Source organism: Myxocyprinus asiaticus, chromosome 25 (assembly GCF_019703515.2).
Source record: "Myxocyprinus asiaticus isolate MX2 ecotype Aquarium Trade chromosome 25, UBuf_Myxa_2, whole genome shotgun sequence".
Taxonomy (NCBI): Eukaryota; Metazoa; Chordata; class Actinopteri; order Cypriniformes; family Catostomidae; genus Myxocyprinus; species Myxocyprinus asiaticus.
In genome coordinates this window covers 46,071,556-46,086,115 of record NC_059368.1, presented here as the reverse complement: position 1 = coordinate 46,086,115, position 14,560 = coordinate 46,071,556, and the positions used below count along the sequence as shown (strand labels likewise).

The following is a 14,560-nucleotide window of genomic DNA, read 5'->3' as shown; positions in this document are numbered from 1 at the left end:
AATCATTATTTTTTGTTCTTTCAGTCAAATTTTGCGCTGCAAAAAATGTATGACAGCTGTAACTAATCAATTCTGGATAATGACCATGGTATAAGTGGGATAATCCACGGCTAGGTGTGCGTTAAACGATTTTAAATGCATGATGTGGAGGTGAAGAACTTGCCTCCGTTAAGTGCATTTATCCCTTACATAAATGTTTCAAACAGTAGTATGCAACACTGTGATGTCACATTACCTCATCATGTTGCATGTTTAATTCAGTGAGTAGTTTCCAGTTATCTCATATAAAATTTGTAGTTTAATCAATGTCTTCAGAAGCAATCTAATCGGTTTTGGATGAGAACAGACCAAAATTTACGGTTACTACATTTAAAAAAAAAAAAAGGTGCAATGAAAGTGAATGGTGACTGACATCTGTCTTACTGTTTTGGAATGACATGAGGATGAGAAAATAATGGCAGAATTTTTCATTTTGGTAAACTATCCCTTTAATTTTGGAAACTATGCACAATGTCATGCCCATCATATAGAGTACATTTGCCTGTGATTAAGAGATGCACATGAGAAAAGTGTTAAAGTATTTTTATTTTTTTACATGGCAGGTAAAATTAGATTTACAGTATGTCAGAGCAAATTTATCTAGATGTGAAAGTATACAGTTTACAAGTTGGTGAATTGCCACTGTATAAAACCATGTAATATCATTGCTTTAAGATGAAAGCATTTTTCCCAAATGGTAGCAGTGGGGAAAGTGTGTCAGATGCTTTGGGGTAAGCTGTGCCAGTGGCTCAACTAATATTTATAGTAAAATTTGCATCAACATTAGAGGTCGACCGATAGTGAAATAATAACTGAAGGTTGTTTCGATTAAAATTCAGTAAAAAAAAAAAAAAAAAAGTGTTGAGGGAGCCTTTTATTCCACATAACACTAAGGTGGGACTTTTAGCTATAAACAAGCCCAGAATACACCGTGGACTCTAATTTTGGAATGACGGAAACTTGTCTCTATATTTAAATTATTCACAAGATATGAAGTTGGACACATGATGTATGTGCTGACATTTTCATCTAGTCGCATTTTTCTTTGCATGCCCCTGATTAAATTTAAAACACTTGATCATGTAATCGAAATAAAATATACATTGAAGTGAGCATAAAAATATGGATGAATATTGTCAATGATGAAAGATTGAAGAACACTGAGGAATACAAAAAATAATTATCGGCAACTATCGGCCTAGATTATTGCAGATAACCGATAGTTCCTATCAGCACTGATTAATCAGTAAAACCAATATATTGGTCTACCTCTAATTAACATGCAGCAAATATTGTTATCTCAAAGAGCTCTGGCAAAATGGAACACCTTTCAATGTATTGAGAAAACCACCAAAGTCACACAAATTTAGGGAAACTGCAAGTCGGAACAACATTGAATATTTCCCGGCAACCTTTATGGTTGGGATGTGGCCTTAGTATGTTCAGTAAATAACACCCTCGGGCAAAAAAACATCACGTTGCAGAAATAGAAACCATTTCAAAAATAGAAAGCCCTGTCGCCCGTCATGTGTCATGACTGGTTAGGAAAAAACTCTGATTAACATGGAAAAGATACCTTTTATCGCGTCGTGGCGTCGCGTCTAGTTAGGACACGGTGTTAGTAATATGCAGAGACAAATATAAGTAAGCCATTTGAAGGTACATTTTCTGTAAAACCGTAAACACTGTCTCTGTGTCTCCATAAAAATTCCTCTGTCCAGCTCCATCCAGCCCGACACAACAACACTGACTCAACCAATGGCGTGAGTTGGGGCCGGGCTATCTGACAGGGGCGTATACAGAAAGCTGTTTGAAAACAATGTTTGATTTTTCAATTTCATTCTGTGACACAGAAATTACACACTTCAGCTTTAAGAAAATGTAAATATTGTCCTGCAAAATAGGACTTTGGAATGGGATCATGTTTATTGCATTATTATATGCATTATTAAAATTCTTGTTAACAACTTTTTATGTTCATATTTTTATGTGAATGTCAATCCTGCACATACTCCCCAATGATTCAACTTCTTAACATGACACATCTTACCTCTAATGTGGGGCAAGCTGTGCAACTAGACCACTTGAGAAGTCATATTTCAGGCCCTGTTGATGTTTCTACAAAGTTCAGTTGATAGAAGACATTCTGAAATGTAGAAGTATTTATCTCATTTCTCCTTGACTAAAAGTTAAAAAAGGTGCAGCTTATCTTATTCTCTCCTGACACTTGTCAGATGTTGGGCAGTTGGTTAGTTGGATACTAACATTACCAAGGACTGCATACAGTGTATCTGTTCTCAGCTGACTGTCACCCTCACTGTTTCTCTCTTTTCATCTCTGTCTCATTAGAGCTGTAAGACAGCAGAATGAAAGCCACTAATTCAGACACGACTATACTGATGGCCTGTGCAATTGATACTGTAAATGCTATACTGCATAATTGTATTATGTAGGCTAATGGCTATGCTAATGTACTCTAGAAAGAAATAGCCAGTTGATCTCTATGTAGATGGACAGCAGCTCTACTCAGGTCAGACACATTTTGAAACAAGTTTGGGGAGTTTTAGTTAACCTAGATTCGCTCTATGCTTTCCGAATTTCCAAACAGCTGGAACCATAGTCTTGCACGTGCACCTTTGTGCAACGCAAGACGTGAGCAAACATTATAAGAATGAAACATTTAATGGACGTGATGTGAAAGTCTTTTTGGAAACCTTTTAGTAGTAATTACTGCACATTAATATACTCTTACAATCTGATCTCACTATGAATTCGGCGACAGTAGGTTGAAAGTTCTTCAGCTGAAATCGGTCTGTACTAACTGAAATTCGAAGCACTGCCCCCAGTGGCCACAGCTGGAACTGTTGTTGAATGTATGGGTACGTGTGAGCTCCAGTTTTCAGGTGCAATGTCCACAGAGTGGCATCAAATGTAAGTTGTATTTTCAGTTGTAAATTATGTCAACAGGAATGCATATTTTAATAACTCGACCAAACCCAAACCATAAACCTAACTATTAGTGGGTAAAGTTTTTATTTTAGAGCAAAAATGCAACCTCTGAATTACACTTAACATTGTTTATGTGAACACAATTACTTGCTGGTTCTCACGGGAACCAGAATCGGAGTGAAAGGGAAAGGTCAGTAGCGCTAGAGGGAAAGGTGATCACGTTTGAATTGATGCTAAAATGTATCATGGGGGATGACGCTTGACAGTAATTCAGCAGTATGGGGTCGATTTCAGGGTACATGAACTATTGGAATGTTACAGGTCCCGGGCAGATGTGGTAATGTAACAGTGAATGATGTAATTTGTATGCTGTAAGCAATAAATGACAGAGAGAGACAAGAGTTTTCGTTTGTCAGTTAGGTCCACTGTGGTGTTGTTGTTGTTTTTCTTTTTTAATAAAACATTGCATTCAAATGACATAGAAACATATTAAAATGAACCGTATTTATAAATAAATATATACAGTATATACAGTATAGGCAAATCATTGGTAAAATCTGTTCAGGTCTACCAATAATGAAATATTACTTTATTGCAAAGCTAAGGATATTATATGTTTACATTTCTAGTCCACTCAGAGGCCGAGATATACAACAAAACAGTGGAGAAGGTGTGTGTGTCACTAAGTATTTATATATAAACTGCATAGTCACATTTCTGAGAACGAGAGCCTTTTTTCTGTAAATGACTATTTTAGTGTTATTTGAAAAACATTTATATTCATATTTCTAAATCATCACCACAGGATGATTTTTGAGACTTGGAGGTTTTCAGGTCTTATCTTTTTATTTTATGTAACATAAATGTAAACTGATGGAGTTCAATGAAATGTAGAGATTCTAAGCTTTCAAATGGTACCACATATGACTATTAATGTATCCAGGGGCTTTTATATTTTAAAGACCCCGGCACACTCACCGCAATGTGCTTCTTTGTTCTTCACTCAGAGCAAAAAGGAAGTTCGAAACAGTTCATCAACAACATACTTTTTGCAACCATTCAGACACCGGCTGTGGGAGGAGTTTAGAGGAGCATTTAAATACGAGGATGCACAAGAATACATGTAAAACATAAAATAAAATAGAGTAGAATTAACATGAGTTTAGTAAAAAAAAAAGAAAAAAAAGGCTGTTTTGACCACTCGATGATGATTTAAAGTAATATATATGCAGAAGATAAAGTGTCATTTGTCATGTTTACATTCTGCATTCATGGCGCTAATGCGCTAACACACGATACGCAGCCATAATATGCACCGATCACATTCTGTTATTGTAATTTATAACAACACTGATACTACTGCAGAGATGGGCGTATAAAAGAGTGTTAATGGGTAAAACACAGACAAAAGAATGATGATTAGAGGCATATCTTATTTTGAGCAGATGTGTGAATGGCTTTCGGCTGCAGACGATACATGAGTTAAGCAGCATATCAAACAACACACTGTGTGAGCGTGTTTGAACGTCACCTTTTGCGGGTTGAATCATTTTGATTTCTTTAACATTTTAAACTGCTGGTGTCCTTCAGAATCAAAGCGCATGCTTATGTTCTACTAAAAAGAGACAAGCCTGATTTGTTCGGCAACAGGAAGTGGTGTAATTCTGAAAATTTACTCTGATAAACCCTTTGGTCTTTGGTTTCATTAAAAAATTATCAGAACAAAATTAACCGGTTATTAACCAGTTACCAGCAGTTAAAAATAATGTTTTTACTCTGGAACAATTGAAAGGGATTTTGTTCACATTTTCAGTTACGTTCTGCAAAGAAATTTGTTTTCGTACCTTGAACCGTTTTTAGTCCCTGATCTGAAATGTTTATGAAGACCATGACCCTGTTTACAGCTGGCATCAAGATGCATTCATGGGTAATCCAATCACAAGTGGTCAATGTTAAATATAGGTTCCAAATGTTTTGTGATCAGATATTAAAACCAATCAGAGGTAGTCAGAAACATAAGTGACCGTTGTTGTGCGAACTTTAATCCGTCCTGATGCATTGCCGACAAAATGAAAGAACCTCCTACTTACCTGTTAATCTTCCTGTGCTGAAAAAAAGAGTTTTAAACTTTGCCAATTGCTTGCATCTTTAACAGAAAGTAATTTTCCAATTAAAACATCTTCAGTATCTTATATGCAATGACACAAATAATTAATTTTGAATAAAAGCAGCCATTACACGCACATGCTGTATTTCAGTGTTTCGCAAGTTAATGTAATCCTGTAGTGAGGATAGAGTAAATAGCGAGTTTGGCTCGCTGTCCCTGGAGGAGGGCTCGAGGCTCAAGACTTGACCAGAGCTGAGGCTATGTGTAAGAGGGGCAGAAGTGCCACAGATGAAGGAACAAGCAGTTGCCGCTTGCGGAGGCAGCCTCACACTGGGGTCTGCTTGGGGGAGAGGAAACTGGGAGCTACAGGATAGGTAGAGAATGAGTAGAGTGAAAATAGGTGGAAACACTGAAGAAACAGTGGCGGTTGCTGCTGCATGGAAATGAGCTCTCACGGGAGCTGCTGTTGTGCTGGAGGACTCGCAATGCGTGTGGCTGGGAGGCTGCCCCCCACCCCCTCTGGAGGAAACCTCCCACCGCCTGGGCAGCTCTGCCCATAGTGAGAGCGGGCCCCCCCCCCTCCCCGGACTCTACCTTTTGTCACCTCCAGATGCAAGTCATTGGACGGGAGGGACCCGTGCAGTGAATGGGATAACCCCACGGATGTGGGGCTCGGCTGCCGCTCGAGCAGACGAGTCCATCATGCAATCAAACGGGGGCCCTCACTGCATTCGAATGGGGGAGTCCACACAGCGGTACAAACAGAAGAGTCCACGTTACAAATAAACTCACACAGCTCACACAGCATTCGCACGGGAGAACCCTCACTGCGATTTGAATGGGATAGCCCTTAAATGTATATAAGTGGGAGGGCCTTCACAGCGGTATGAACAGGAGGGCTTCCGGTCTAGCCGGGGAGGCCCTTGCAGCGTCTGAATGGGAGGGCCCTCCATGTGTATGGGTGAGGCTGTTTGGAGACTGTTTTGGAACCAAAATCTTGATGCTGCCTGGTTGTTGTCAGCCGCGAAGAGCGGGTCGAGAAGGGTTTTGACTTGAGAATCTCTGAAATGCAGGTAGTAGGCGAGTGATTGAAAGGGCTGGATGGGGGTTGGCAGTTTGAAAATATAAATTGAATGCCCTCTTCTGGTTTGATCAGTTTTGCTCTGTTTAATGTGGTATCTGATGGTTTTGTTGTTGAGGATGTGCAAATCGGAGATAGTGGGATGAATTCTGGAATCTAATTTTGCTGTGGTAGTGAATTCAGAGCAGCAGAGGAGACCGGAAAAAGTGAGAATGAACATGGCATTGAGGGTTTTGGTAGTGTTTTCTGAAATGTATCCCCGACAGAGTGTGGTTAGGCCTCTGGTTAAAAGATTAATGGTTTGAGGCTGTCTGGTGTCTATTCTGGTGGATTGGGCTTTTTGGATGCCCTTGACTAGGAGTGAGATTTGAGGGTGGTTTATTGAAGAGGAGTTTTTGCCGAAAATTATTTTATGGAAAAAAATGGATGCCGCTCAGGTACCCCTTGATAGTCCTGGAGTAAAGTCCTTTGGATTGGTTGAGATGTGAGATGAAGGATGAGACGGAAAGCAGAGAGAAATCTGGGAAGGGCAGATTATCATGCTGTGGAGAGTCAGGGACAGGGGCGGAAGAATCATTGCCACCATGGAGGTAAGCAGCTGTTTATATACGCTTACTCTGATGATGAGATTGGTCGGATTTAATGAACATGCTCCTCCAGACCTTTGTTATGAAACTCCATTTGACTAAAATAACTATGAGCATTCTGCTCAAATCGTCATGTTTGTTGCAAGATTAAAGTATTTGAGTGTGTTGTCTTTTAAGTGTTTTGCACTTTAGCAACATGACAACAAAACCGACCTCCCTACCATAAACCTTAGCCTCCTTAGACCCGAATGTGACTGCTGTGTGCATGTTCCATTTCCCTTTTTGATTTGTAACTGGTAACACCCAAAAAACAAGATAATAATAATAATAATGATTTTCTAGAGCAATTTGTTTTCCTAAAAATGTATATCCTCATATGTGGACAGCCGGACTAAGTTGTAAAAATTTTAATAATACCAAGCTACAGAAATGTTTTTCATCAAATAGTTTATGTGTCCAGGAGTGTTGATTATTTATGTTTTTGAGACATTACAGCTGATTTTCTATAAAGCTGAATAATTAATTCTGATTCAAAGTAACGTCCAGCATCATCCAATCACTGCTAATCATGTTAAAATAAAATGATACATTATAAATTCTGAATCTATGTACTGATTATCATTGTCACATGTCTGTCAAACATGTTGAGTGATCCAAACATCATCTGCAGCCTGAAACTGAACTTTTGATCAGATTTTAGGAGTGAATGCACTTAACTGCATAGAGAGATATAGGATGCTCCCTTGCTCCCTATTTAGTGAATGACTTAACCTCCAGTGTGCTGTCTGTCTGCACTGGTCTGAGAACAGTTTGAAATGCACCTTATTTTCATCCTAACTCCATATAAAGCCTCTGAGAGACACATTTTTCAGCTTTTGCATGAATACATTTATTCTCAATGTGAAAATACACAGTAAATATATAGGAATGCATTTATTAATGTTAATGAATAGAACCATATTGAACAGTGATAACAAAATAAAATATAACAGAATTTATATAAAAGGAAGCAAAATGACCCAAGATGTGTTAATGTTGAAAAATATTCAAACTTTTAAGGGAATAAGGTCTCATCATCCACATATGTGGACATCATGTTTATTAGTGCACTGAAGTGTGAAAAATAAATGGATTTGTAAAGCGGCATATCAAATGAAACTAGAGACACTACTTTTTACAACCAGAGGCACTTTTGTTGGTGCTGTGCCCGTAGGAGTGCTTCACAGAAATCAATATCATGTTGTTGTGTCACGTGATTCGGTGCGCCAGAAGTTCAACCCTTAAATGGCAGTGTAGAGTCTTGCGAACAGTATTTAGTTTTAAATTCATTTAAATTATGCGTTGTGTATTGCAAAGCCAAAATACAACGTCCACACATGTGGACACGGGTCGCACAAGGTTAAAACTAAACCTAACCAATAGTGTCAGAAAAAGCAAATGTGAGATGAAAAACACGACCACATTATTTTGTGGTACTTCTATGACACTTTGGGTTCACGTGTGGACTCGCGTGCGCTTCAGGACTCGTACCCCACTCCTTTACATCACAAGTGCAACACTCTATCAGTCGAGCTATCGCACATTCGATCACACTCAAACAAGCTTGTAAATGTAGTTAATTACTCCAGTCTGTCAAGCACAAAAAAGCACCATACAACCACAATAAAAGTATTCGGTATGACATATGCACTATATTCCAAGTTTTCTGAAGCCATTTGATCACTTTGTTTGATGAACAGAAGCCATTATTCAGTCTCGAATCAAGTCATTAATAAAGCATTAAAACCAAATAACATCAAACCACACTGTTTATCACCGCATCTTGTGACCAAACATTGTCATCACATCATGTCACAAGATTTGATGTCATCAGCGCAGCTGCCATATAATGATTTGATTTGAGAGCGAATAATGGCTTAAATTTCATTCTATTCATTGCACTTAGTGATCGTATCACTTCAGAAGGGTTTTTTTGTCCCTCATCCTTTTTTGTCCTTTTTTTGAGTCACTACTCACTTTCTTTTTATGGTAAATAAACCCTGTGAAGACTTTTTAAAATTCAACTTTTGTGTTCCACAGAACAAAACAAGGCCATGAGGGTTTGGAGCGACATTAGGGTGAGTAAATATTGACAGATTTTCATTTTTTGGTGAACTATTTCAGGTAACGTGTCTTGACTGAGCACTTGTGATCAGGTCACGTGAGACGGATGGTGATACAGGTGTAAATGGGGCCATTGTACCTTGACAGCCTTCTTGTTGGAGGTCAGAGGTTCTATGATATCACCTGACTTCCTTGAAAATGTTGAACTGACAGGATCATAACTCAAACGTGATTTTGTACATGTGCACACTCAGGTGTAACTCAACCTACATTCCACTGATAAACAGTCTAATGACACAGCACTCACGTTGAAGATAAGCAATCACATTATTCTCAATGAATTTATGGGAATGGCTAAAGATTATGAGAGCGTCAAACCCTGGATAGAACATCTTTTATGACCAACATCACTGATAGCTCTATAAATTACTGATTTGTAGGTATGAAAGGGCCAAAGTCCCTTTTGCTTTAAACTAAACCTGAATGGCCTGCTATGTGGATGTATTTTACTGCTGATTGAAGTCTGTGTCGTTTTTCACATTATGTGATTTTTAAATGCAGAACATGCTGAATTTGTCTTTTTTCTCTGATTTTTCTCATCTACCCTGTTATTCTGTGACATTTCCCCCTTTAACAATAATGGTTCGCATTTCATTATATTGTTGGGAGTGACGTCATAATTTAAACTTTTTTTTTTTTTTTTTTACCACATATTTGAAACAAATGCCAGTTTCTTGACAGTCTCTATCAGTTTTGAATGATATTTACAATTATTTTGGCAATATCAAGCTCAATAGTTCACTCTGTTATGGGGTGGGGGATTTAGTTTCTACAGTTTATTTTGTACATAAATATTAGCTGTAAATCACAAGTAAAACGTCAGATTATCAGTTCATAAACTCGTACTTTTGTCCTGTTCCTCACACAATGCTATCTTATGACATCTAAACACTTTTACTATAGCGCATGACTCATTTTAACATTTGCATTACATATTCAACTACATTTACAAGCTTGTTCAAGTGCAGGATTTTAAGATGCTGGTATAACTCCCAATAAACATTTTATTGGCAAATTGGAAAAGAACATCGGAATAGATTGGAAAATAATGTTTTTCAATAAAATAAGGCATTTGTGATCAAAAAAGTCATTAGTTGTAGGCCTAAAGCCTACTTTTTAAAAGAGGTCTACTTTTTCAGAGTACATTTAAACATATAAGTACATATAAATAAGCAGTATGAGAAAAGATAATGTGGGAGTGAGGGGAGTTGGAAAACAGAGAGTGGGGAAACATGTCAATGTTCCAGTCTCATAATTTAGTTCATTTTACACATGCAAATTGTTAATTAACCCTTTGTTTAGATTTCCATTTTTTTAATGCTGGATAACACATTTTACAGAATGTCACTTCATGTTCCTTGGATATTATTTTCTGAAGGTAAATATTCTTGAAAAAGATAACATTTAATTTTTACCTATTAATATTAGGTTTATTGCATATCACAGTTTTCCTCCTAACTGTGCAGCCCTAGTGGTCAGTTTTTTTATTCAAATCAAATCAAAATCAAATCAAATCACATTTATTGTCACACAGCCATATACACAAGTGCAATAGTGTGTGAAATTCTTGGGTGCAGTTCCGATCAACATAGCAGTCGTGACAGTGATGAGACATATACCAATTTACAATAACGTCAAATATATTTATAACATCAAATATTGAATATTTGTTTATTCTTTAGAAATTCTTTGCAAAATAGGCTAATATTTAATATTTGGGGGCAGCGAAATAATTTAATTTAATATATGGACTGACTTTATCACATTTCCTTAATACCAACATTTTTAAATATTATCCTTGCAATATGTCCCTACCACCTTTCAAACCAAACCTATGCTCTTGTCGGTTAGGTTTAGGGTAGAAAGGTCGGTTTCGTTGACTTAAACTTTAAAATCTGTCTGGGAGAACATTTAACTCGCTTCTAGCGCCACACTGTGGACATTTCACCTCAGAACTGCTGCAATACGTGTCACGAACCGCGTAATATTCATTTGCCACAGTCATGTTATTTTCATGCCGAGGATGTTGATCCAAGATCATGTTGTACTTGTCAAAATCTTGTCACCAGACCTTCAGCTAAGAACGACTGAAAACATCTTATTTTTCTGTGTTCTCCACAACCCAAATGAACACTAAAACTCACCTCAAATAAAACTCCAGAACTCTTGAATGTCAGATGTACAGAGTCCTTCCATGACGCTCAGCAGATGGTAGTTGGCTGGTTTGCTTATTTCAGAGGATGAGTGGAAAAAAAAAGATTAAAAATACTGTAATGACAGAGTGGCTGCAGGCAGCTCTCAGAATATCCCTGCTAAAAAGAGTTATGTTGAGAAAGTGATTATAAGACTCAAAAACAGCCATCACAATAATGAATATATTCATTAAAGGTGTATCATCCACTGGAGAAAATGAATCTTTTCATTGTGCATTACTCATCTTGTCCTTTATTTTTAGAGTAAAAAAGTGACTACTGAACAGATGGGACACAACATTGTAAATTATGACATCATACAAGTTTAAATAAATCAACCCTGCTTCAACATCACCAAATGAGTTCATCAATATGGGTAAACAGAAGAAAAATCTCACACATGGACAAGGAGCATTAAAAAGACACATTTTAAGGTTCTGGTGAGAATATGCATCTTTGAACTAAAATCGAAATGAAACGTTATTCAGCTAAATCTGATTTCTCCATGTAAGGCCACTGTGAGAGTGCTTATCTCAAGCTTTATAGACATCAAAAGGTTCAAATAAAGTTACTACATTATTACCAAATCATTACTTGACAGAAAAAAAAATCTGAATAACCTCATTTCAAACTTCCCAGTTTTGGTGTGATTTATTTTTTATTTTTTTTGATTGACTGTAAAAAACCTTTTCAAAATAAGTATTTTTGTCTTTTTTTTTTTTTCTGAAAAAACAACTAAACATCCATAAAACAAGATTTACTTAAGAATGACTTTTTACATTATAATCATTTGTGTAAGATTATAAGACTTGTTTTCAAAGAATATATATTTTCGGTTTTTTTTATTACAACTAGCGCATTTTTTATTTATTTTTTTAATCAATTTAGTAAGATTTGAGCTTAATTAAAAAAAAAAAAATGAATTCTCTTAATAATTATAATTCTAAATCTCATGGCAACAGTATGTAGTTTTTAGAGTGTTAAAGTCATTTTTACTGGAAAAAAATACTGATGAAGACGGTACCGACGTAATATTCTTGGAGTGTTGCTGGTTTGAACATATGTGTGTGTGTGTGAAGTGAATGAAGTTTGTTGATTTGTCCAGTGTGTGTTTCTGTGCACATCAGAGTGCATTTCCTCTGTCGGTCACGTTCAGCTCCTGTATGATCTTAGCTTGAATGTGTGCTTGTGCTAACAGAGTCTTTATCGCCTGTACTCTCGTCCGCGTGTTATCTCTCTCTGAATCCAGTCTGCTCTGAGCACACACACAGCCTACAACAAACAACAACAACAAACATATCATCATCATCATCTGACGCTGAAACACAAGGGCAGGGTGATGCATACACAAACAAAATATCCCTCTCGGCATATTCATCAGATTTCATCTCCTGTGCACAGTCCACACGTTCAGTTTGATGCTTCTGGCTTTGGATTGGGCGTCAGGCCTGCAGTTCATTTCCACAGTGAAACAGAACGACGAGAGCTGTCGTGCTACTGTAGAGAATCGGGATTGTCATCAAAGCCTCTGATGTGAAGATGCAAAGAACAAATGACAGACTGCAACAAGACCTGATAGTGTCATTTAACAGAGTTGTGTGTGTGTGTGTTTTAGTGTGTAAAATACTCCAGGTATTTCATTTCTTGCCATGTTTCTGTCTTTCTCTTAACAATTCCATCATAAATGAAAAGAAAAACAGACATGAGTGAAAGAGCTGTTCGGATTGTGGGCCTAAAACCTGGAAGAGAATTAGCATTTACGAGCCATGTGCTCCCTCGAGTTCAAAAACATAAATTATAAAATTTTGAAGCTGAAGCTTTTTAAGTTGCTAACAAGATGCTACATAAGGACTTCAACTACCACAAGTATGAGTTCGTGTGCTTGATGAATTGGACGACCGCTGTGGTCCTTATGTAGCAACTTGTTTGCAAGTTTTTCAAGCACACAACAGTTTTAATTTATGTTTTGGGTTAACCCTAACCCTATCAAAAACCACTATGCTAAAAACCACTGAAAACTCCTGAGGGATCCCATGGCAAATTAGTCTTCTGGGTCGGCCTACAAATTGACATCATAACTGAACAGCTCTACTGAGAGCTGCCGGGCCACATAGAATCAGTGTGTGTTTTGAGTCCCGTGGGCATTCGGAGAACAAAGAGGAGAAATCTGCTATGATCTCCCACACTGGACTCCGCTTCACTTTGCTTCTGTTCACACACCGCCCTCTACATCACAATCAATTCACTTTAGCGCTCTCAATTCAAACACTTCTCCGCTATCGTTTGAAGCCCACTGGCAGGTGGACACTTGTTGCAATTAGCTGCCCAGATGGGTCAGGGTACTGGTCAGGGGTCATTTAGTGGTGTTCAGTTTGCCATCAGGGGCTTCGTCTTTAGGTGCCTTGCCATTCTGTTGAGTTTCCTCCATATACTGCTGCACAGCCCGAAACACAGCATCTTCAACCAGCCGTTTACTCAGACTCACTAGCTCTTCGTCGTCTGGTGGCGGGCCTTTCTTAACACCTACACACAGATACATACAGAGCTGTCAGCGGAAGCTGTATACTGACCGCCAAAGACAGACACAAATCAACAGGTCAAACACAAGTCTACCTCAGTGAAGTAACCCTACTGGTCGAACAGTGAGGGCCATGGGAGTAGGAAAATGGGGTGGTAATAATATACTGTACCATGATAATTTACCATCTAAAAATATCTTTCTAAGCCTTCAGACTTTTTGTTCATTGTTATATTTTTTGAACAGGAATATCATCAGGAATAATGTAGGGAAGAACCAATAATGATCATTTTTTTGGCCAATAACCAATATGGCAGATATTGTAAATTAGTACTGTTTTGATTGTTTTTCTTTAAATGTTTACACTAAACTGATTTTGGTAGATACTGATAACAATTTTTTATATAATGACAATAACCAAAATGTTGGCCGATATTGTAAATAACACTGTTTAGATTTATTTTAAATGTTAACACTGGAATTCCAATCTAGGCCGATGCTAATTTTAGCAGATACGATAATAATAATATTTATGTTATGACCCAAAACCAATGTGATAGCAATATTGTAAATTTATGCTGTTTTTTGTTTAGTTTTGTTTTAGTTTTGTTTTACACTGGAATTACAATCTAAACCAACGCTAATTTTGGCAGATACGAAAATATGTTTTATGTTATGACCGATAACAGATATGATAGTCGATATTGTAAATGAATGCTGTTTTGAATATTTGTTTTATGTGGAATTCTTCACATTCCTTTATGTGAAAAAGAATTTCACTGTATATGTGCAAATGTATAATGTGTGACAAACAAAGGCTACTACTTCTTCTAGACTGATTCTAATTTTGAGAGATACAGTTAATCATTTTTTTGATATGATAAATAACTGATATTATACATTTATACTGTTGCTGTTTTTTTC

At 37.2% G+C, this 14,560-nt stretch overlaps 1 protein-coding gene across 9 annotated transcripts in view; it reads right to left on the bottom strand.

Moving 5' to 3' along the window:
- Positions 1-14,560, bottom strand: part of LOC127416161 (A-kinase anchor protein 7) — a 118,834-nt gene that overhangs the window by 47,087 nt on the left and 57,187 nt on the right. For 3 of the 9 annotated variants that reach the window (XM_051655344.1, XM_051655345.1, XM_051655346.1), the window contains one exon: positions 12,541-13,641. The exons of 4 other annotated variants lie outside the window; for them this stretch is intronic. In XM_051655344.1, coding sequence (XP_051511304.1) covers positions 13,472-13,641 — 170 coding nt within the window. In that variant the 3' untranslated portion in view covers positions 12,541-13,471. Of the gene's footprint in view, positions 1-11,342; positions 12,391-12,540; positions 13,642-14,560 lie in introns of those variants that run through there. 2 more of the 9 variants (XM_051655347.1, XR_007893068.1) reach the window with 2 other exon arrangements.